At 42.1% G+C, this 24,393-nt stretch overlaps 6 protein-coding genes across 6 annotated transcripts; 5 read left to right on the top strand and 1 right to left on the bottom strand.

The window, feature by feature from the left end:
* Positions 1-2,275: 2,275 nt before the first annotated feature.
* BO83DRAFT_312928 (purine and uridine phosphorylase) lies at positions 2,276-5,151 on the top strand (the record flags this gene model as incomplete). The annotated part of the gene is made up of 2 exons (XM_025527536.1): positions 2,276-3,251; positions 3,314-5,151. Coding segments are annotated over 2 exons (2,814 nt in total), but the record flags the coding sequence as incomplete, so codon positions are not given.
* A 630-nt stretch (positions 5,152-5,781) lies between these two features.
* BO83DRAFT_312499 (ankyrin repeat domain-containing protein) lies at positions 5,782-6,189 on the top strand (the record flags this gene model as incomplete). The annotated part of the gene is made up of 1 exon (XM_025527518.1): positions 5,782-6,189. A coding segment is annotated over one exon (408 nt), but the record flags the coding sequence as incomplete, so codon positions are not given.
* Positions 6,190-6,453: 264 nt separating this feature from the next.
* Positions 6,454-6,696, top strand: BO83DRAFT_280630 (ankyrin repeat domain-containing protein; the record flags this gene model as incomplete). Its single annotated transcript, XM_025527095.1, has 1 exon — positions 6,454-6,696. A coding segment is annotated over one exon (243 nt), but the record flags the coding sequence as incomplete, so codon positions are not given.
* A 9,745-nt stretch (positions 6,697-16,441) lies between these two features.
* BO83DRAFT_427194 (cytochrome P450) lies at positions 16,442-18,291 on the top strand (the record flags this gene model as incomplete). The annotated part of the gene is made up of 6 exons (XM_025535331.1): positions 16,442-16,663; positions 16,728-16,844; positions 16,903-17,005; positions 17,073-17,141; positions 17,196-17,801; positions 17,867-18,291. 6 exons carry the CDS (start codon positions 16,442-16,444, stop codon positions 18,289-18,291), a joined length of 1,542 nt encoding a protein of 513 aa, XP_025388353.1.
* A 1,364-nt stretch (positions 18,292-19,655) lies between these two features.
* On the bottom strand, positions 19,656-20,726 carry BO83DRAFT_437525 (amidohydrolase family protein; the record flags this gene model as incomplete). The annotated part of the gene is made up of 1 exon (XM_025536018.1): positions 19,656-20,726. One exon carries the CDS (start codon positions 20,724-20,726, stop codon positions 19,656-19,658), a length of 1,071 nt encoding a protein of 356 aa, XP_025388352.1.
* Positions 20,727-21,375: 649 nt separating this feature from the next.
* BO83DRAFT_313169 (aldehyde dehydrogenase) lies at positions 21,376-21,831 on the top strand (the record flags this gene model as incomplete). Its single annotated transcript, XM_025527549.1, has 1 exon — positions 21,376-21,831. A coding segment is annotated over one exon (456 nt), but the record flags the coding sequence as incomplete, so codon positions are not given.
* Positions 21,832-24,393: the final 2,562 nt, after the last annotated feature.

Genomic DNA, 24,393 nt, shown 5'->3' with positions numbered 1-24,393 from the left:
TCTGCTTCAGCCTCTTGATGTTGGTTGTTTTAGCGTGCTCAAATGCACGTACGGAGGCATGGTTTAAAAGCAAATATAATACAGCTATAATTATATTAACAAGCTTGATTTTCTTGAAGTCTAATTTAAAGCCTACCAGTGTATTTTATCAGAGTTAAATATAATCAGTGATTTTAGAGTAATAGATCTTATTTCTCTAGATCCTGATTAAGTGCTTTCTTAGCTTAATATTCGCTTGAAAACACTACCAACTCTGGACAGCCAGTTAAGTGGCTCAGTGCTTTAAATACTATATAATATGAAGTATTTTTTGAAGCATTAAAATATAGTAGAATATTTATTTTGAGAACAGCAAGCAAGTCTAACTTTATCTATATATTCTATACTATATCAGCTTCTTAAAGGGTGTGAGCTAGTAATAATAAACTTAATCATACTAGCTAAGAAGAATACGGATTTACGTGCTAGCCATAAAAAGCAGTTATAAAAGAGGAAGTATTCAAGGAAGCAGGTAATTTATACAGAAGATACTACTGTTGAAGATACTTAGAGAGTAATCTAATAAGAATAGAAGATATAAAATCATGAAGATATTGAGATTAAATCTCAATCTCTAGCTATGGAGACTTCCTCGTGCGCGCCTCCATACTGCACCAATTGCTTCATTATTGGTCACTGATGTACGCAGTGTTCAAAACCACCTAGTTTTTAATTATATAGCATTTTTATAAGTGTTTGCGTTGAATTAAAGGCTTCATTTTGAAGATATCGAGCGATTCGGGCAGGGGGGTGTCCCGCCTGACCGTGTGTCCCGCCCGACCGTTGATTACGTTAGTAGTTGAGTATTAGTAATCATACCAAATAAGAAGAGTTGTATAGAAAGATTAGCCTTGCTATTCTCCGGGTAATTAATAAACTAGCTGGATAAGATAGTATTAGGGTTAGTAGTACTTATAGCAGTCTTAATAATTAGGATTAGGTTAAGGCCTATAATTTCGGTAATCTCTGAAGACAAGATTTCAGGGGTGACAGGGGTCATGGAGTAATGGCTGCTGGTGAGTTAGCTAATCTTCCTGGGTATATTAGTTACTTAATAAGAGATCCAGTGAGAGCTCCGTTTAATCTAGCAGTTTTTAAAAAAAGCAGTTATGGCTTCCTTCTAGGTCTTCAAGACTGGAAGGCTTTAGTAGAGACTGGCAGAAGAGTAAGTCCAGTTTTGATAGATTGGATATTCTTAAGAAGCTTTCTTTTGGTATCCAGATGGGATCACAGGCTAGTATGTATAATAAATGCATTAAGATTCTTTGCAAGATAGTTCTCCGGGAGGTATACAAAAAGTTGGTTATCAGGTGGCGGCTTTGAAGCTGTTCTATTAGTCTTAATATTACTGTAGGTTTGCTTCGTGGCAGCATTGTTCTTGGCTAGAGAATTTTGGATAATAGTCACGTATGTGGACTGGGCAAGACTGGAGAAGGGGCGAGTAAAGAAAGATAAAAAAGGAATAGAAGCAGGGGTAGGGGCAGGAACTGGGATAAAGAAGGAATTATTTAAGGATACACCGCTAATATAGGTATTAAAATGTTGTTGGGCTATGTTGGCTAGGTTATTGCTAAGGGCCGTGAGCGCTTCTAGCTGGCAGGGCGTGAGGCTAGTGTTATGGTGTCAGTAATTATTCAGGAAGGCTGCTATAGGGCTAAATACTTTCTGGTCCTCGAGGATTCTAGCAGTGGCTGAGGTAGTTGTCTCCTGTAGTATAGTCTATAGAGGGCCACCAGGTTGGTTGTTACGTCGTGCCATGTTATTGGCGCGTTGAGACGCGTGGTGGTTGCCGGGCAGGTGTCAGGCAGCGCGCGGAGGGGGAGCTGTCCCTTATCCTAGGCAGGGCGCCTGGGTTGAGAGTCTAATTTGAGGTTTCAATAGAATATGGCCTTCCAGGGTGAGAAGGCTTGTGGACATGCTCAAAGTAATGTGTTGACTATTTTTATTCCCTCGTGTCAATATTGCCCGGGTGAGTCACGTGTGATGCATTTGATGGGCTTTCGCCAATGGAATATTGTCTCTAGCCGCGTTGCTGTGTTGTCCTTTCAGCTGGGGAGGGGCAACGGCTGCGGAGGGCTACGCTGATGACGAGCTGCTCCCAGCCTGCCATGTCATGAGGCTCTGCTCTTGTTGACATCGAGCTGACAACTTATCAACCGTTTCCACCATATTCAGCGTTGTTCAACAATCCATATCACTGAGCCCTTATTCCAACAAAGCACGCTAGCTCCTCAACATGCCTAGCCCTCCACGAGATGCTTTCCAGATCGGCTGGATCTGCGCCCTCCCAGTCGAGGCTGCTGCTGCTGCGGAAATGCTGGACGAGGATTTTGGGATCCTTCAGGAGCAAGATGAAGCGGACACAAATACCTACGTGCTGGGCCGAAGTGGCAGACACTACGTCGTGATCGCCTGCCTTCCCGGTGGGCAATACGGAACTACCTCGGCGACTACTGTCGCTAACAATTTACTTCGCACTTTTTCCAAGTCTCTTCGAATCGGATTGATGGTTGGAATCGGGGGCGGAATCCCCTCAGCTGCTCATGATATTCGCCTCGGCGACGTGGTGATTAGTTACCCTCAAGGCACCTGCGGTGGCGTGATTCAATATGACATGGGGAGAATTATAGCAGAGGGAGAGTTTGAACGAACCGGCTCGTTGAACAGTCCTCCGAGGGCATTGTTAACCGCAGTCGCCATGATGAGAGCTAATGTCCTGAGGGATGACCCCTGCTACCTGGAATATCTCCACAGTGCGATTGGGAGGACCGCTCGAACTCGGAAGAACTTCGGCCAACCTGCTGCACAGTACGATCGATTATTCAAGGCAAAGCATGATCATCCTGCGAATGCGAGTAGCTGCGATAGTTGCCCTGCGGAATGGGAGGAGACAAGAAGTGGGCGCGAGGATAGCGGCCCGCAAACCCATTATGGAATCATCGCATCCGGAAACTCTGTTATAAAACATGGAAATACGAGAGAACAGCTGAGGTCGAAGACAGGCGCGTTATGTTTTGAGATGGAAGCGGCCGGTCTGATGCTGGACTTTCCTTGCATAGTTATTCGCGGTATTTCCGACTATGCGGATTCACATAAGAATAAGCAGTGGCAAGGATACGCGGCCTTGGCAGCAGCCGCGTATACCAAAGAGCTCCTGGGATACCTTCCTGTTGGCCATGTGTCGCAGGAGGCATTAGTGGTGGATGTGTGTAGTAAGGACCGCTTATCCTAATTCAGTTTCGGGAAGCTTTATGGGCTAATGCGGTAGTCGTAGCTGAGTTGAGAGAAGTTAGAGAAGGAGTCAGCGGCATTAATCAGCGTTTAGATGGAATTAGAAGTCAACAAGACCGGCACCATCGCGAGAACATTAAAATTGCCTCGACAGAAGAACAACAACGTTGTCATCAGACTTTCAAGGTGGCCAACTACACGGAGCAAAAGAACATCAATCCACGCAGAGTTGAAGGAACCTGCTTATGGGCTCTGCAAAGCCCTGAATACACTCGGTGGTCGGAGAGCACTTGTCACGATCTCCTCTGGGTGTCAGCTGATCCAGGTTGCGGGAAGTCTGTACTGGCCAGGTCGATTATTGATGGTTACATGGAAGCTCCTCACAAACAAGTAACAGTATGCTACTTTTTCTTCAAGGACAACGAAGAACAGGACCACCTTGCTGCCGCAATGTGCTCGGTTCTTCATCAGTTCTTCAGTCAGCGGCCCGATCTACTGCGTTATGCTATTCCGTCCTGGGAAGAAAATGGGGAGAAGCTCCGAGGAGAGGCTGAAGAGCTTTGGCGTATCTTCGTGACGGCCGCATCAGCTGAAGGATCACGCGAGACAATTTGTATACTCGATGCGCTTGATGAGTGTCGGGAGGCTGATCAGGGTCGATTGATCGAGATGCTTGATCTATTCCAGCGTCAGTCATATTCATCAACGCAAGATGCCTATTTGAAATTCTTGGTCACCAGTCGCCCCTACTACCATATCCAGAACTACTTCAGAGGGATAACAGAGACCTTCCCACACCTACATCTTAAGGGAGAGGAGGATAATTACCAAATCCGCAAAGAGATTGATATTGTTGTTAAAATAAGAGTCAAGGAGCTATCCGAGACTGCACGACTGTCACAGGATGTGACGCAACGACTCGAGCAACAGCTCATTCAAATGGAACACCGCACTTATTTATGGCTACATCTAGCTATGGATGATATTCGATCTACGTTCGAGGATAGCCTTCGGCCTGCCGACGAATCAATTCGCATGATACCCCCTTCAATCAATGAGGCATACGAACGGATTCTTAGTCGAGTTCCGTCCGGTCAAGTGGATATAGTGGGGAAGGTCTTGCAGATTATTGTTGCTGCACGCCGTCCTTTGACAACAGTCGAAATGGCCATGGCGTTGGGTATAGCTATCTCGCCACAGTCACGAACCGCAGCGAAAGCTGGACTTGATTCATCGCTGATAAGCAAGAAGCTCCGTCATTTATGTGGACTTTTTGTCTTTATCAATAACTCCAAAATCTACCTCATCCATCAGACTGCAAGAGAATTTCTTATCGCGAAGAGAAGCTCGCACCAAGCCGGCCTCGCATACTCATGGAGATTGAACGATGCTGAGCACCAGATGGCTCGAGTATGTTTGCGATACTTGCTAATGGAAGATCTTGTGTGTGATGATGACAGGCATCGCTCCAACACCGAGGATTTCTTGGGGTATGCAGCAGTACATTGGCCCGACCACGTAAGGAAAATGAATCTAGCTTCGGACAAAGAAGCCGTCGAGCAAGTGCATCAATTATATGACGTGAGTGGAAAGCTGTTCCCACTGTGGTTTCCAGTCTTTCAGGAGGCAGCAAGGCCTTACGAGGCGAGTCTCTCTGCAATGAAAGCGCTGCATCTAGCAGTCTTCAACGGCCATGACCTGGAGGTTCAATATCTACTTGGTGTTGATCCCAGCGATGTTAATATACCTGATGGCACAAACACATACGCCATCGTACGGGCGTCCTTGAATGGATACAGAAAGGTCGTGCAGATATTGCTTGATTATGGAGCCAATGTCAATGCCCAGAGTTGTCTCTACGGCAACGCCCTTCAGGCGGCTTGCTCTAATGGGCACGAGAAAGTCGTGCAGATTCTGCTTAAGTACGGAGCCAATGTCAATGCCGATGGTGGTCGCTATGGAAATGCCCTGCATATAGCTTGTTCTGATGGGCATGAAAGAATTGTGCAGCTGCTGCTTGAGTACGGAGCCAATGTCAACGCTGAGGGTGGTCGCTATGGAAATGCCCTGCATATAGCTTGTTCTGATGGGCATGAAAGAATTGTGCAGCTGCTGCTTGAGTACGGAGCCAATGTCAACGCTGAGGGTGGTCGCTACAGAAATGCCCTTCATGCATCTTGCTCTAATGGGTATATAAACATCATGCAGATTCTACTCAAGCACGGAGCCAATGTCAACGCCCAGGGTAGTTATTATATACGAAATGCCCTGCAGGTAGCTTGCTCTGGTGGACATGAAAAGATTGTGCAGTTGCTGCTCAAGTACGGAGCCAATGTCAATGCCGATGGTGGTCGCTATGGAAATGCCCTGCATATAGCTTGTTCTGATGGGCATGAAAAAATTGTGAAGTTGCTGCTTGACTATGGAGCTGATGTTAATGCCCAGGGCAATGTTGATCGAAATGCCCTGCAGATGGCTTGTTCTGATAGACATGACAAGATTATGCAGTTGATGCTCGAGTACAGTGTTGAAGTTAATGCCCAGAGCAGTGTTAAGCGAAATGCTCTGCAGATATCTTGTTTTAATGGGCATAAAAAGATTGTCCAGTTACTACTTGAGTACGGAGCTGATGTTAACGCCCAGTGTAGTATTGATGGAAATGTCCTACAGATAGCTTGCTCTGATGGACATGAAAAAATGGTGCAGTTGCTGCTTGAGTACGGAGCCGATGTCAATGCCTATGGCGGTCTGTACGGAAACGCCCTTCAGGCGGCTTGCTCTAATGGGCACGAAACAATTGTGCAGATTCTGCTCGATCACGGAGCCAATGTCAATGCCCAGGGTAATTACTATGAAAACGCCTTGCAGGCGGCTTCCTATTATGGGCATAAAAAGGTCGTGCAAATTCTGCTTAAGCATGGAGCTGATGTTAACGCCCAGGGCAATGTTGACGGAAATGCTCTACAGATAGCTTGTTCTAATGGGCATGAAAATATTACAGAATTACTGATTGAGTATGGAGCAGATATTAATGCCCAAGGTGGTCTCTTCGGAATCGCCCTTCAGGCGGCCTGTTCTAATGGGCATGAAAAGATTGTGCAGTTGCTGCTCAAGTATGGAGCTGATGTTAACGCCCAGGGTAGTTACTATGGAAATGCCCTGCAGGTCGCTTGTTCTGCTAGACTTGAAAAGATTGTGAAAATGCTGCTTGAGCACGGAGCTGATGTCAATGCCCAAGGTGGCCTCTATGGAAACGCCCTTCAGGCGGCTTGTTCTAATGGACACGAAAAAATTGTGCAGTTGCTGCTGGAGCACAGTGCCGATGTCAACACTCAAGGCGGTCTCTACGGAAACGCCCTTCAGGCAGCTTGTTCTAAAGGATATGATGAGATTGTGCTGATGCTGCTCGAGCGCGGAGCGAAGATATCCAAGCAGGGTCAAGCGATCATCTTTAACGACAACATACTAGCGCTACGGGTAATTCGAAACCTGCTTGGTAAATTAGTTCAGCGAATTATTCGAGCCACGCTGCAGGTAGCCTCCGGAATGAAGGCATGAGGGATCCTGATTCACCTCCAATGGGCTCCAGGACATTGACATTGTGACGACCCCTGTGAACGATGAGGTCCACCGGCTTGCCAGAGAATAAGTAGGCTCAAAGAAAATGCAAATGTTCTTGGCACCTTTCGCATAAAAAGGGTTTTATCCGGACTGTCCAAGTCTTAAGACCCAGGCTTGCGACATGAGTTACGGAGGTGATGCAGAAACGCGTTCACGTAGAAGGAAGAAGATAATATACAAGATAATGAGCAAGACAGTAAGGTTTTAGGTTCCGTAGTGGGTTTCGAAGAAGTATCCCAATGCATTGGAAACCCTCCGCAAAAGAGAACACTAGGCAAGTAGGCCAACACTGGCCTTGATGAGAACCCAGCTTCGTTAGAGGTTCACTACATGTAAGGAAATATACAATACATAGACAGACAGGGTCAGGGAGAACTTGCATATCGCTAAAGGCGAGGATCAGCGTATTAATACTACTACAACAGTACTGCTGCTACTATGTACGTAAGAATATGTTCTTCTTCTTGCTGACACCAAACTGAGGTAGACAGGGAAACAGGTATAGAAATACAGATTAAGAGGAATCTAGTAGGCAAATCTTCATAACAGGACAACAGTGAAACAATGTCTGACAAGTTCAAGATTAGCATTATTTGATAGCTCTAGAAATAAGGAATATAATAATATAATTTTCAGTCTTTTATAATTATTCTGTGGAGTTATAAATATTTAAAGATAATAGTATTCACTTTCAGGTATAATTGACATATATAACAGAAATTTAATCAGATTAGTATATATAATGGAAATTTAAATTAGGTTAATACCTTTTTTTCAGAGATACTAAGCCTAATTAAATCTATTAAATATTATAATAATAAATAATATCATAAAAAGTATTACCTCAATAAGTATTATAATGATAAGTATTATATAAAATAATATATTAATATTTTTAATATAAATTCTAAATTCTCAGAGTCTTATCTATCCTATATACTAGAAAACTTAAATTATATATATTTATTATTTAGTATTATTTATTATATCTAAGTTATATATTTTCAAGAAATATTATTTATTATAAAAATATTAATATATAGCAATCTGTGCACTCTAGTAGGCAAATCTCCACAACGGGACAACAGTAAAATAATGTCTGATAAGTTCAAGATTAGTATAAGGGTGAATATGATGAGATAGTGTGAAGAGTATATCTTATTCGCGAATATGAAATATAAGGTTGATTTCCTTAAAGTATTGTTGCTAACTATCCTCCCTCTATCCGCGAATAGTGAGATATTCGCGGGTAGCCTATGGGTCACGTGCGAGCACTAACCAGGCCTCGCGACGGGGACTGCTATCATTATGGATATTCCTCGCGATAATAAGTATCGCGAGGGTTATAAGGATTTAGGTCCTTACAATAAAAAAAAAAAAAAGTAGTATATTATATTATTATTAATAATTATCAAATACTAAGTTAATATAAAACTCTTAAAAAATAAACATTAATGAAAGAATTACATTTCTTATATATTATAAATAAGAATAAAAACCTGATATATAATTTTAAATCTAGAAATAATAATTAGAGTATACTGGAAATAGTTTACTTAATGAGTTAATAACTTATAATATCTATTTTAATATAATTATCAAGATCTGTGAAGGTTTTAAGATTATTTTAAATATAAATAAAAATATAAAAATAATAAGTAGTCTTTATTATAAATAAAGAAATTAAAATTATGAAAATTATTTTTATTTTTCTACTTTTTTGTCTGATTCTGATAAAAATAAATAAATTTTAATAAATAAAATTTTTTTATTCTTAATAAAATAATAATTAACAAGGTATCAAGTATTTTTATATATAGAATAATATAATTAGTTATTATTAAATTTTGAATAGAATTTTTTTTGGTTCAGAATATTATCTTTAACTAATTTATAATTATAGTTTTAAGATTTTTTTCATAAATTATAATTAATAAAATAATTATGTTTTATACTTTTCTTTATTATTCTAGAATTTATAATAATAAGTAATAATAGCTACTATTTTCTTTTATTTTTTTAGTTACATACAGAATATACTTTTAAATATAATATTTTAAATCTAGAAAAAACTTAATAAAGTAAAATTAAATTTTTTATTTAATTTAATAAGAAAATCATTATTTTAAAATATTAAAATAAATATAAAACTCTTTCAAATTTTAATTAAATTGTTAATATACTTATTTAAGCTAGACTATAATATCTGACTAGAATATTATAATATTCCTGATTAGAGTAAAAATCTAATCTTTAAATTAAGATTATAATTTCTTAAATAATTATTCTTTATTTAAAATCTTATTATTAATAAAATAGTATTATCTCTGTCTGTATATTAAATCTATATAGCTAATAACAGTAATAATCTTATATTTCTTTGATAAATATTTCTTAGAGACTTTTTAAAATATATATTTTCAATAATAATCTATTTCTGATACTTCTAAAGATTAAAGTTTAGTATAAAATAAAAAATATTAATAAATTTAATTTCTTTTTTTTCTTTATCTGATTCAGAGAAGGATTATGAATATTTTAATAATAATTTATTAAAAAAACTATTCTTTATTATTAATTTATTCTAATTAATAAATATAGTTCTTAAGTTATTAAATCTCTTTAATAATAGAAATAGTATTTAATAATAATTTTATATTAATTTAGTCGCTAATTAATTCTAATTTTTTATTATTCTAACATGGTAGCATCTTTCTTAGATAATTAAACGTAAAGAATCAGAATATAATAAAATTTATATATTAGAATAAAAAGCCTGTCGACTAGATAAGAAATTAATTATTAAATATTATAGATTTATCTAATAATAACAAAGGTAGTCTATATTCATAAAATAAACTGATTCTTAAGAGATTAGTAATTCGTTATAGTAGAATCAATATCTTATAGGTATCAGAATAATATAGAACTGCTATTAATGACCTTATGACTCCCATAACCACTATAATATGTCATCCTGATAACCATACTCCCGATAGCTAGGTTATTCTATCACACACAAGGAGGGGGCAAACTTATTTAAATGAATATTAAAAAAAATAAATTAAATTGAAAGAAACTATATATATATCTAATAATAAATATAAATATATTAAATAAAATATATATTTTACCTATTTACTTCACCACTTACTTTAGAAAGAAGAGTGAATAGTAAATATTTATATAAATTAAATATTTAATATAGAATATAATAAATTTATATTCTATATGCATAGCATATATAGTTAAATATTAGATAATAATAGCTATAACTGAGTGGGTTCTTATAGCACATGCATGGTATATAATTGGTTAAAGTTGGTCGTGGTCTAGTATGCTCATCGTGGTCTAAATCTCTTAATACAAGGGGGTTCAGACTATGCCGAGCTATGCTAAGAATAGCTTGGCGTGGTCTGAACAGGGCGATGAGATGACTGGCAGAATATTAGACCACGCTCACCTTTTTTCAGACCATGATGAGCTGCGACCCGGGCGGCTCGTTATCCCGGCGGTTCGTTGTCCAATTACGTTATATTAGCATCTAGCTCAGTTGCAAGTGGGGCCTGCCAAGCTGAAACGTTCAAAAATTTCATTATTTCCCCTCAGCAGGTTCAGCTGCGGCCTGAACACACATGCATGCCGATTGGCTTGAACTTTGCCACACTCATGCCCCATCCTGGATCGGTGAACGCCCGAGCAATGTAGACGGCAAAAAAAAAAAAAAAAAAAAAAAAAAAAAAAAAAAAAATTTTCCGGCACGGTCAAGGCCTCAGTTCCGATACTGATGCTTAAAGGAAGTCATCTCTAATACACGGCCAATGTCCAATCACGACCATGCTGTATAGTGATCTTGTTTCCACAAGAAACCTGACTACTAGACTAGACACCGTCATCAGAAAGCATTACAGTATCGAAAAATCATGGGTACTCCAATTCTCGTTCATTAGTGCTAATTAATATAAGCCGATAACAGCTCCCTTCTGAGTTCTACCCGGTGTGTCTTTACTAGTGGCCCAGCTGGCAGGGATTTACGGGGGCCATTAGCGGCAATCGGGCAAATGCGTTGTACAGGGGTCCGTAACACTAGCACCTACTACTAACTACGTATACGTGTCAGTAGCTATCTCATGGCAAAAGTGCTACAATGGAGTCAGTGGTACCAACGCCGATCAAGAAGACTAGCCACCAATGCAGTCTGTGCCTCAATCACCGATAGGGTGGGGTAGACTCGCTCGGAACAACAGGCCATCCTTACAAACACCACCTTATCATTATCATATCACAGGCCGAGTTTGAATAAGTTGTCGTCAATCTATTAGCGTCTTCGGGATTTGGTTGTCGTTGGAGTTACAGCGATGCTGCGCGCTAAAATTCGGAGACTTGCAATGACTTGCAAGGAGACCTGTACGGAGATACCCTGTGTTAAGCACTCGGTGGGGCCCGGCATCACACTATACCTACCTAGATTCTAGCTATAAAAAAAGTACGCAATATGAATACATTTGTGTACGTTCTCTGTTTACTTCGCTTCCCTCTAGTCACACATAATAAAACTAATAGTTCCCCTGCCCATTCCTATCCAACTCGGGATATATCTCCGAGCTGATATGCAACCCAGAAAATAGTATGATAGAACCGACCAGCCGGTTCCTTACAGCTATCGATTTCTGGTCTCGGAGAGACCGACAGATTGTCAAACACTAGGATCGCTTCCCTGTCCCAGTTAGCTTAGCCCCGTTGGTATACGTACCGTCGAACTACGTCGAGGAGGTATCGACTGATGACTATCTGAGAGACAACCCGGTCGTGGACAAGAGAAGAGAAGTAAGGCCGAATAGTGCCGCGCAGCTATTCATAAGTAAGTGCAGACGAGTGTTATGTAGCTAAGCTTCCAAACATATAGTTACTTTAAGACAGTTGTATTGAATACGAAGAACAGAACTAGCTAAGTACATGAGAGAGTATCCTTATATATCCTATTATTTGCATACCATATCATATACCATTCAGGGTAGATCGGTGGTCGACCCTGGGATTCCCATATACCCTGAGTATACCTTCGATGGTAGGTTCGATGGTAGATGGTCACGTGATGCGTGGCTGTTCTGGGCGGCGTAATGGCAATCAGAAATTATACTGTATATATTATCTATATAATATTAAATTACTTCATGTTAAATTAATTATTATATCTTAGTAGGCAGGCCATGTTTTTGTTATGCCATGATTCTAGAGTGTGGGTATAAGGAGAATATTATTGCAGTATTAATAGGCGATGGCCCGTAATCAAAGAAATATAGATCTTGATGTTGGAAAGCTAGTGTTACTTGAGAGGGATAGGATTATCTTGCGGTGGAAACGAAACTATATACTCTTCCACGATGGCTATGAGAGACCATCCTATGGAGGGTACAGCTACTCGTCCTTCTTGGGCCCCTGTGGTAATAATGTGGCAGCACATGATTAGGAGTGTAATCCACGATAAGTTTGCATATCTAGCTTGCATGTGTATGATGGGTCATCTGTATATGAACGAGTCCGTCCTTCTGTTAATCACAGATTGGTTCAGGATTTGGCATCACTGCATGCATAAATAGTCATTTCCGCACTTTCCAGAGGTGTCTATTGACTTGAATGCAGTGTAACCATATGCAGTCCAATCTTAGATGGTCAGCTGGCCTGACTAATGGTGGTAGATCCACAGAAGCAGGTCATAACTACATATTATGTAGCGCTAGTTCAATTCTTTTTTTCCCACACTTAACTGGTGAACAAGCTCACATCTAGTGTCACAAATGCCGAGTATATAGATATACTAGGGGTTGTCAGTTATCAATTCCATTAGGACTTATATAACAAGACCACGACTAGGACTGAACATTCAGTCAACTACAAAAGTAGATCGAGAATATTGTTAGCATCCAGTCATGCAGTGTCTCCCAGTAGCCTGATTGGCTCTGATTCCGGGCTGTTCCGTTCTTTTCAATCAAAATGACTGTGCGGGAAACAAATCGAATTAGTGCCACAAAATATGTACGGATTGGTAGTAATGACCTGCTTCTGTGGGTCTGCCGCCATGATAAAAGATAGGAAGGAACGGGCAGGCACCAGGGATGGGCCGAGACCAACTAGAAGAGGTAGAGACGGTCGGCCGTGGGATTAAGCAGACGCCCGAAGATAAATATCGAGGCCTTATTCGTATCCGTAGATAGCATTTGTAAATGTAACCTCATGTAATATGGACATGCATCCACCGAATAGCACGGCAGCATCGCGCAATACATGATGTAATTGCGCAGCGGATCAGGTTTGGCTCTACGTGTAGATTTCGCGTCCTGGTAAGATTCCATTCATGTTGTTCTTATAACCTTTTCCATCGTCAATATCGCTTCAATCCATCTGTAAAGTACCCGACGGAGTAACTCGGGTTTATTTTTTTCTTGATATTATCCTGAATAGGGGTGATACATGGTGCATTAAAGCGGGGCTCAGCGTCGCGAGCTGAAGGGAGGCCCCAGCGCCCATGATAGCCGCGAGTTCCGATTTGGAGGAAGTTAGGACAAATCTCTATGTCACCCTCTGCACAGTCACTGGGTTCTGAACGATTAATAGTCCATGTAGTATGCAGTGTTCTGCTAGCCAGATTTGGGCGGCCCCGCTATGGTTGTACCATATCAACTTATCCATTGGCAACTGACCGGGTCCCACTGTCGAATACAGAGTAGAACTTTGTTTATGCCAGTCACTCGATTGCCATCATGGCCGATATTCTTTGGCTTAGCATTCAGCCCCATCCACAAATTCAAACGTATCACGTGCATTGTATCTCCATATATGCGGTTTCTCTGAGGTGGGAGAGATAGAGCCCGTCGACTAGGCAATAATTATGTTGGACAAACACTCTACGCAGCAAGTGGGAGAAAGTTAATGGTATATAGCTAAGAAGCGGGGGCCTGCATATTGCCCCAGCTATGTGGCGAGAACACTGAGTCAGTTTATATGCATTTTCTCGCCCTTACCGGGACATCCCTGTCACTCTCAGCCGTATATGGGAAATCATGTTGTCAAGAAAAAGACAGTCCTACGTGCTGGTTTTGGACACCTAATGCAAATATAGCTGAAATAAAGTGATTAAATGAGGGAAACTGAAAGACACGTAATATTTAGTTACCGGACACTGCCAGCTCATCGCATGAGTTAGTATGGGAAGTGGGGGTTAGAGTTGCCCCTCATCTAGCAACAAAGCAGGCCGTCGTCATACAAGAACGTCTGCCTGTCTATCACCCTGATTGGCCCTCCATGGCATGCAACATAATATAGAAACGCGGTTGTCCGAGTCAAAACTGTTGTGCTTGTATCGCTTAAAATTTCAATAAACAAATGTTGTTGGTATGAATTTGTATATAGATACTAGGTACCAATATCAAAAGTCTAGATTTATTTCTTCATAGTAAGTACTACGCCATGTTACAACGTTGCCCGAACAGAGCGCTCTATCTGAATGAGGTTGGTGACGTGGTGGATAGTATTTAATATGGTGATTGTTTTTGCGTTGGGAGTAAGCAAGTCATTCTCTCTTACTCTAGTACGCTGACATGCAAAAACGGTGCCTGGGTGCTGTACTCTCTTAATTTTATGGGTCCGCTAGTCCACATATAGTTAGCATTTTCAATTTACACCAATGAGTTCGATTAAGAGTGGATTACTGATGGTAATCCTATCCATTTATAGTCTAGAGAACCCACAAAATTAAAAGAGTACAGTACTCGGGCACCGTTTGTGCAAGTCAGTGTAGCTCTCACTTGTGAGGGGAGACTTTTCTTTTTTTTTGTTTTTTTTGGAATCAATTCCAGAGCAGCTCTCCGTCACTAGGGAATATCAATGGAAATCCCCCGTGAAAACCATTATAAGTAGACAACAGAACAGGTCCAAGGGCGTTCTCTCCAACAATCTCGTTATCTTATGGAGGGGATTGATGGTAGTGACTATTGAAAGATCGATCATGCATACCTCATCTATAATTATAATAGTTTTTCGTGACCACAGTCTGCGTATTCTCGCCCCCATTGTTAGTTGTCAGGAACGGTAGAGGAATTCCAAGAGGAGTATAGTAAGTGTTTTCCCCAAATGGTATTAATGGCTGCCCTTGTTAATGCCATGAGGATGACTTTATACTTGTTAGTGGATGAAATTTATACCGGCAGAAATCATTTATTTCTCCTCGTAGCTTTCCTTATGGGATATTTTATTGGCGGGGATCTGGCGACGATTGGTAGCTGAGATGCGGCAGGGTTGAATGCAAAACTAAACATACCTATCAACCATTATTATCAATCAGTCACCACCGTAGATTGGCAGCCTGATCATCACCATCGGCCACGATTACGCGATAAATCATCTCCATGATATCGCATCAGTTAGTGATCATTTTATCATTAGATCGGAAATCAGACCTCATAATTCCTTCATTGTAACCCATGAAATTCAGCGGCAGAATACTGAGTAATAAAGTAGGAGGTCAGAGCGGATGGAAATTACGCATCCATCTTTCAGCCAGCCAGGTGTCCGATTTGACTGTCTTACGACTCGTGCTAGAGCGACTAAGTTAGCTGACCTATCTGAAGCTGGCAGGCTTGGCATATTGTGCCGCGGAGCTCCATCTCTACACTTCTATGAATGACAGTGGCGACTATAAGATGTTCAATACGTAGTTAAAGTCACTGTGTGGCGATTGTCTAATTTACCTAGTAGTAGGACTGACTTATATCTGCGTGGAAAGAAGGCAATAAGCTGCAATGGCCTGAATTGCAGCTCATCGCTGTTTCAGCAGGGGCATCCACTTCATTTTTACAAAATGAAAAGGTAAAAAAATAATAATTAAAGTTAAAATAGAAATAGTTATACTTAAAGAACTAGATAAAGCAAATTTTGAATCAAAGTAAATTTTATTAATAACTTTATCTTTTTGTAAAACAAGGTGAACTCGAATCCCTTTATTTCAATTTGCAATCAAAACGCAGAACCCTCTGCATTATTTTTAATATAGTAGTTAATAACAATATTAAAGAAATATACGAGAAATATTTTTATAATATCTTAAATTATTATTCCAGAAGGATGATAGTTAACCAGCAAAATACGCATCCATCATTAGAGTCGAGGCCATCAAGCATGGAATTATCAGCTAGCGCTGACGGCTATTTGCACAGTTTATTCAACCAGAGCTTATGGTGTGTAATTTATGGAGCATGCAGTGTTTGTGTCGCCCTAGCAATGACTGCAGAAAAGACAGCTGGAGATAAGGGGCTGTGTGGAACTCATATAGAATGTGGCGAAAACGGCAAGGGGGGCCTCAAAATATTCCACCAATGTACGGCCAAGAGGCGGAGTGGTAAGTATTCTGATTTTCGGGCTTCAGCTGTCTGCTTTCATGACTTATATGTCATTTCCCCAGGAAAGAAAAGGATAATAAAGGATAGGGAAAAATTTCCTGCACGAGAACCACTTTTGAATTGACAACATAGCTTGGGCGTCAGCATCTATCACTATGCTTCATGAATTAATTGGTTATTCCACCTTCAGCGGAACATGCCTAGTGGTCTTCATTATCACCCTAGGTGCGACGGCAATTGCGACCCTACGTTCATCTGAACAGATATCTAAATGGCCACTGATCAACAACCGAAGGATTTATGAATTAACCCTGGCACAAGCAAAGAGGCGATTTTACTATAATCTTGATCAATTGTGTCAACTTGGATTCCAGAAGGTAGTAACTCCGCATGACTTGAAAAGCTTTTTGTTTTCATTTACTTGTCCTAACCTCCCGCAAGTCCCGAGACGGATTCCGTCTAGTGACCGATAGTGGGACTCATCTGGTGCTAGCCCCAAAATACCTACACGATATTCGTGTTCAACCAAACCTGGTATTTGGACCGGTAGTCAATCACGTACGGAAGGTGCCGTTCCTATTTTGATGGGAGTCTTTGATGGTTGACTATTTTCAAGGAGTTCAATGGCCATATCCGAGGGTTCGAGCCATTTGGAAAGTCTGCGGTTGCGGGGCCCATATTCCAGAACTTACTGAAGAAGAAGATGGTAATCGCACTTGGTAAGACTTTTTTTTAAAGAATAGTATCACAATGGGCAGGGTCTAACGCAGACTTTAAACGCAACAGGGGATATCATCGAGCCCTTAGTCGAAGCGGCTGGGCCAGCCATTTCGAAGGGTTTTGCTGACAGACGAGGTACAATCCTTACCAGCTATATATTGGTGGTTATGTATACTGACAGTTTTTCAGAGTGGCATACAATTACCCTGCTTGGGCCTTTGCGCAAGATTATTACTCAATGCTCTTCAAGAATATTTGTCAGTGAGGAGCTCTGGCAAGACCCTGCCTGGGTAGATGTGGTGGCGGACTACACAGCCACCGCGTCGAGAACCGCTGATGCTCTACGTCAATGGCCGCCATTCATACGTCCTCTAGCGGCTCACTTCATTCCGGGGGTTTGGAAGATGCGCGCTCAAATTAAGAAGGCGCGAGGAATGATGAATCCCGTCTATGAGAAGAGACGAGAAGAGAATGCCAGGTTGGCCACTCAAGGCAAAGAGGTCCCGAGAAGAGCATCAGATGTCATGGATTGGTTTGAAGAGTGCTCAAGGGGTCAGGAGTACGATATGACTGCTGCACATTTGGGCCTTGACTTCGTGGCGATTTCGAGTACGGCGGACATGATCACCCAGTTGATCTATGATCTTTGTGGCCAAGAACGTCTACTAAACGACTTGCGTCAGGAGATAATATCTGTGCTCGGAGATAATGGATGGAATAAGGCATCCCTATACAAACTTAGGCTTCTGGATAGTGTTATGAAGGAGAGTCTGCGGCTGAAGCCTAGTATTACTGGTGAGTACCTCTGCTAGCTCCCTTTTTCATGTACCCAGCCTTCAAATTAAAACTAAACCTGTCAGGTCTTCGTCGATATGCCCAAACAGATGTCGTCCTCTCTGACGGGACCAAAGTATCGAAAGGTACCTTGGTAATTGTCTCCGGCCACCATATGTTAGAGACTGAGTCGGGTATATATCCTCAGGCCGATGTATTTGACGGCTACCGGTTCTATCGCTTGCGACAGGTGTCTGATCAAGATACCTGGAAACAGTTCGCGTCCGCGAGTGAGAAGCACATAGGGTTTGGCTACGGTCAGCATGCGTGCCCGGGGAGATTTTTCGCGTCTCATCAGGTCAAGATTTTGATGTGCCATATTCTTCTCAGATACGACTTCCAACTTCCAGGGGGCGAACCGCCAAGGCCGTACTTGAGAGGATTCAATTTCAACGCTGACCCATCCACGGAAGTCCTGATCAGACGGAGACAAGAGGAGATCACACTTTGAGTAATCCCACTGCCTGCATTCACTGGTTCCTGGCTCCGCCATCCTTTACTCTGTATATTAGGGCTAAGTTCCCAGTGACAGATTGATTAGGGGCTAGAGAAGCAGAAGTAGACATCCATGATGTAGCTTATTACGAGGATGTTCGAAGAAATCAAACGCGACGAGAAAAAGAAAAAAAAAAAAAAAAAAAAAAAAAAAGAACCGATTTATGGGATGATTGTAGTCATTGTATTTTGTAGTTCACCATATACAGCCTTATTCGCGTGGTAAACCCGACTGTTTCGAGATAGCAGAGATGTCTGAGGACACTAGCGCGTTGCCGCGGCACGTCAAGAAACCTCAATTATTTCAACCATCTACCATTATAAAAATGAGTGCTTTTGGAACTGAAGTTGGTGGAAATCAAAGGCCTAATGCAGAGCCTTTATCTGAGACTCACTCAGTTATTTTATCAACACTAGAAAACAAGACATCGCCGACTCAATTAGCTCAGCGATTAGGCGTCAGTCCCAACACAATCTATTCAACAAAAGAACGCTTTCAATACAACCACACCTTGCTGTCTCTTTCTGGAGAAGACAGACATAAAAGGCTTGTCCATTCTACTAGGTGTTATGTCTATCGACTGGCTCACCAGAGGCCTAAACCTAGCTAGAGTTCGATGTGCAAGCAGCGATTCTGGGATCTTTGTCTCAACAATTAGGCGGGTCCTCAACCGATTTCCTGTGAAAAAAAAAAGGAAAGGAAAGAAAGAAAGAAAGACAATGGAAAAGTAAACTCTTTTGCCTGGGATAGCTAAATAGAGGCTTCAAATCGCGCGTACATGGCTCAAATATCCCGATTGGAAAGATATCGAGCATGCTGACGAATGTTCGGTGCGGAGAAAGTTCTATTTCCTTCTACTCAGCACGTCTTTCGTTTTCCAAACGAGACCTACAGGTGTGACCTAGTGAACCTAATAAACAATAAAAGACATCCCCCAAATGGTCTGGGTGCTATATGGCTGGGTGACCGATCTGATTTGGTCATTATAGAGCAAGACGAATTATCTCAACAAAGCAGCTATTCAACGAAATCGTACACTTTTAGTAAAACGTGATTTCAATGGGCCTAATAGATACTGCTAAAGTGGTTACTATGTCTGATGTGCCAGGCAAGCCATTTTGTTGCAGCCAGGGAGTCAAGAATGGGTGACTTCCATAGAATGTATTGATTTATGTAGTGACGCTTGCAGATGAGGACTGATGTAGTATTTCTCACATCGTACTGGTCATGTACAGGCATTCAACCAGGACGTACTGAGATGGAACGAAATCAGGGCAGGAGCAAGGACAGCCTCGCTATTACTACTGCTGTGCCAGAGATCAGTCGGCCATGGCAGGCAAGCCAAAGAGCCGTGTGGCGTTTCCAGCAGCAATAGCCATTCGGGTGCTTTCATTGAGTTCAAGTCCATCGAACCAATCTGCTGCATCCTCATTGCTCTCATAAGGATAATCCACGCTGAACATCACTCGTGATTCGCCAAGCTCTTCGATTGTGTTTTTCATTGTGCTGTAGCGACGAACACCGGCCAATGTGGCATAGAAATGATTCTGGAAGTAGTACATCAAAGAATGTTTATGTGCACCATTACCACCTGGAGTGCCGATTTTCATTCGCTGATTCGCTCGATGAATAATGAAGGGAAGTGCTTCGGCACAGTGACCCAGTATAATCGTTACAGGATACTTGTCAAGGATTCCAGAGCACATGATTCTCAGAGCATGGCCTGCGCACTCCACACCAAAGCCATAAGATGCGGAGACAAGATTGGGATATTGGCTGTACAGAACTTGCTGATGAATTGGAGGCAATCGTGGATGGATATAAAGTGGAACTTGAAGTTGATGAAGCATTTTCCAGAACGGTTCGCACTCTGGCGCATCAAGATACCGTAGTTTGTCGTCGCGGTCGTCCAAGTTGGTAAAACCATTGATCAGAGCGCCTTTAGCGCCTAATTGTGACACAGCTCTTTGAAGCTCTTTGGCAGCTTCCCCTGGATCATGCATTGCAACGCACGCAAAAAAACCAAAGCGGTCCGGATAAGGTCGCACGTATTTATTATAGATTGCGTTGTTGGTCTCGCGAGCAAAGTAGATGGCTGTTTCCGTATCACTGACTCCTTCAATCCCAGGTGATGTCAGACTAAGAATGGCGTACTGCACGCCGCTTTGGTCCATGGACTTGAGCCGAAGCTCGACATCATCTAATCTGCTCTCGACATCTGCAAGGAATTCGGTACTAAACGGCAGTCCATCCAGATCTTTGATTACCGGACGAGGTGGATAATTCTGATGTGCGGCGAACAGAGGACTTCCCACAGCTTCCTCCAGGGCAATCTTTCCGGTCCGCCGAACAACCGGAATGCTTTGGGTGGTCTCACGATTCATAGCCATTTCCAAGGGGATCGGACAGTCATTCAATGGGAGAGGAAGGGGGTTGAAAGATGACGTGTGAATTAGAGGGGGAAAAAAGCCTGCAGTTGGTTGGGTTAGTTCATGAAGCATGCGCCAATGGATGTCTCTTATCATTTTTCCTTCCCGTCAATGTCCGGGGATTTCAAAGAATATAACGCATATACATGGAGAAGGTGGGGAAGCAGTTTCATGCGGGGACGACTTCTCATAATGTGGGGAAGTATCTGCCCCGCGTCTTCGGCAGGGCGGATTAAGCGAGGGAATGACTGGAGCTATTTGACCTCGGTGTTTGTCAGTGCCTCACATTCTTGGTCGTAGTCGACAAGCCGGCACTCGGCGGAATCGCTTCATGAGGTCACAAATCTTGCGGGGATGAGTTCCAAAGGTTTGTGGGGAAGGTAGCCGGAAACATCCGTATTCTGGTGTTCCTTGGCGAAGGTTCACTCGGCTTGGCCACGTTCTAATCGTGACGCAGAACTGCATATCAAAGTATTTTGGGTTGATCATCGACAACCTTGATCTTCTCAGAAGTGAAACATTTCCTGTTCTGAATCCCGTCACTGGAGCGGAACTACACTCGGATTCATCTGCTCCGCTTGGCAGCCTTATTAGTGCCATCGCAGCTACTCGCGTTCAGAATCTTCTCCAGAATGCAGTCCAACATGGTGCCACCGTATCCGCCGGACGGGTCTCGGTTTCTGGAGCAATTGTACAGCCCGTTGCTCTTTCAGGCATAACAAAGGAAATGGATTTATATCATCAAGAATCATTTGGTCCTGTTGTAACCCTGTTCGAGTTCGATACAATCGACCAAGCTGTCAAACTGGCTAATGATACAGAGTATGGTCTAGTTTCATCTGTCTTTAGCACTGACATTTTGATGGCCTTGAAGGTCGCAAGACGGATAAAGAGTGGCTTTTGCCACATCAATGGACCAATGATTCACGATGAACCTCACTTGCCGCTGGGAGGCCAAAAGGCGAGCGGGTACGGGAAGTTTGGGGGTACCGCGTGTATCAACGAATTCACTGAAGATAGAGTGGTCACTATTGTTGGCGAAAGGGAGCATCGATTCCCGATCTAAATACTAGATTTGCCTTGTACGAAGGCCTAGAAAAGAACGGACGACGTACATAATTTGTTAGTGGAAAATCTTACAGAGCTTGAAAAACAGTTTGATCCAATTATATCTGTATCACATTCTCCATTGATGTAAGCCGCGGAGCAAATCCATTGCAAGAACCAAATGCATGAAGCTTAGGGTATGATATCTATAGATCCTACGCTTTTAGCATTGAGCCTTGCGTACAAGCACGCCGCGCTGCAGCAATTGCCATATTCGTGTACATAAGCTATCGTAATGTCCTCGTCGAGTCTCTAGCTATATGAAATACTTTTGCTATTCAAGGCACTAGTATCTTGCACTGCCGACAGGTATTCGAGTAAGGTACGCAGCCCGCTTACCGGTTACCTTATAGTGGCCTATTACGACTACTGACTCCTCAGCTTTACGACTGCCGAAGGGTGCCAAGACCTAAACACACGAAACTGGGTCTGCATGCTATCAAAAAGACTACATCGAGTATCCAAAGCTGACATTTGAAAATACGCTATTTGTGGCTCATACTAATCAGCCTTGAGACTTGACTTTGATGCCTATCTAGATTTCCCAATGCTTCTTATCTCTAAGCCTTCCTAACTAGCTTAGGACGACCAGATTTCCTGTCAAAAGGAATCTCATTCAGGGATGCCCAATGAACCTAAACGTTTCAGTTCTTTACCTTCCAATTATTCAGGTTTCCAATTGGAACCGCTGGGCATACCTCAGCCAGCATTGAAGTGAGCGCAATTCCAATATGTTTGACTGGTTATGACTCCAGACAACAGCATCAATGGTCATAGGGTGAACATCTCCTTTTAAGAGAATCTAGTCGATATCCCTAGCGATGCGCATGCCCTAAACCCCTCTTAACTCGATGGCATGAACAACACTGGGAGGAAGATTCCACCAATATTTCCGCGCTTCCAGATCAAACAAGATCTCCTTCCGCAGCGCTGATGATGAATATAGATTGCAAAAGTAGGAAGACTCAAGTAGTCATGGCCCTCAATTTGAGGCAGAACCATAGAAGAGGGAACAACAACAAGATCACATGTGGTGTTGATAAGAGATGTCACATATGTCAGAGACACGAGGGATATTCAAAGACAGTGCCTCAAAGACCTTGCAAGTAATCAGCCTGTTCGACATGTTGCATGTTTCAAACAATCAATAGAATCTGACTGACGCAAATTCGAGACGGATGACCTAATATTCAAGGCTATAGATAATGAGGACTTATCTGCATTTCGGCTTCTGCCTCCAGCATATGACGGTGAGAAATTATACCCCTTTTTTTTTTTTTTTTTTTTTTTTTTTTTTTGGGAAAGATAATATCCCGTTTACTGAACACATACGGAAATTTGATGGCAAAATACAGTTAGGTATACTGATTTCGGTGATAGTTATCATAAGCCCGATTAACTCCGAGATCTTAGTGGAGGATGTCCGGTTTGGGCATAGCATCAGCCTTCTCCACGACAGCTGCCCCGCGAAGTTGGCACTGGTGAGATGGGTCCCATGTGGGGAAGACAGGCAAGACAGCTTTGACCACGCTATGAAATAAGTGAATAGAAGGAGAGAGTCCCACTCAGTCTCGCTTAGAGAAAGTACCGAACACCGAGAAAAAGGGACGAGCAGGGCTGATTATCCCCGGGCTTCCTATTACGCATGCTCTAGAACGTTTACAAATCTGTCTGAGTTTGATTGGACTAGCAGATTGGCAGATATGCAACACAGCAGTGTCCCCTTAACAATTTCCATTTTTCTTTTACCTCCGCCAGAGCAGGCTATGAAAGTGCACCCTGTTAATATTAAACCTTAATTTTTTGGAAGGGAAATCATCTATCACACTGAACTTTTATCCTCGTCAATACAACGGGAATTCATCCATTTCGCGCTACAGTGTTGAACTTTCTCAACTACCACTGTATGACAAGTTCCTCGCCCTCATTATCTATCAATTTGAAGTATACCAAATCCCTGGGGGCTTCCCAGCTATCTTGAATATAGCCGTGCAGGAAAGCAGTGCTCCCGTTCGCTATCCCTTCAATGCGCAGTCTGCTATGCTTACCAACGTCGTGGCCACCTATGGGCTCTATCTCCCCGTGATCTTCTTTCACGCAGTCGTCTGGCTTGGACTGTCCTCTGTTCTTTTCGGCTTGGCTCAAGCGTGGATCCATGGTATCATGATCAACATGAAACTTGGTAGCATTTACAACCCTGGGCTTACAGCAGTGGTACTAAAAATTGTTCTTATCGGCCACAAGTATATGCAATAGATGCAAGAAAGGGCTTGATCACATAAAGAGACAGGGTACTCGGCACCTTGCTGCACTTTTGTTTGGTTACAGACTCCTCAAAAGCACATTTGGCTGGCTCCCTGATTACGAAATCGTGTATCCTTTCACACAGGCCGAGATGTAGAGATGGAGTGCCAGGTTTGAAGAATTAGATTAGCATGTTAGAGGAGGAAAGAAGATCATTGCATTGATTCTAGAGTTGTGGTTCGCTACTGCGGAGATATTTGCACCTCAAGAATTCCTC

This window comes from Aspergillus eucalypticola (genome assembly GCF_003184535.1).
Source record: "Aspergillus eucalypticola CBS 122712 chromosome Unknown BO83scaffold_12, whole genome shotgun sequence".
Taxonomy (NCBI): domain Eukaryota; kingdom Fungi; phylum Ascomycota; class Eurotiomycetes; order Eurotiales; family Aspergillaceae; genus Aspergillus; species Aspergillus eucalypticola.
This window is presented reverse-complemented; position numbering and strand designations above follow the sequence as displayed.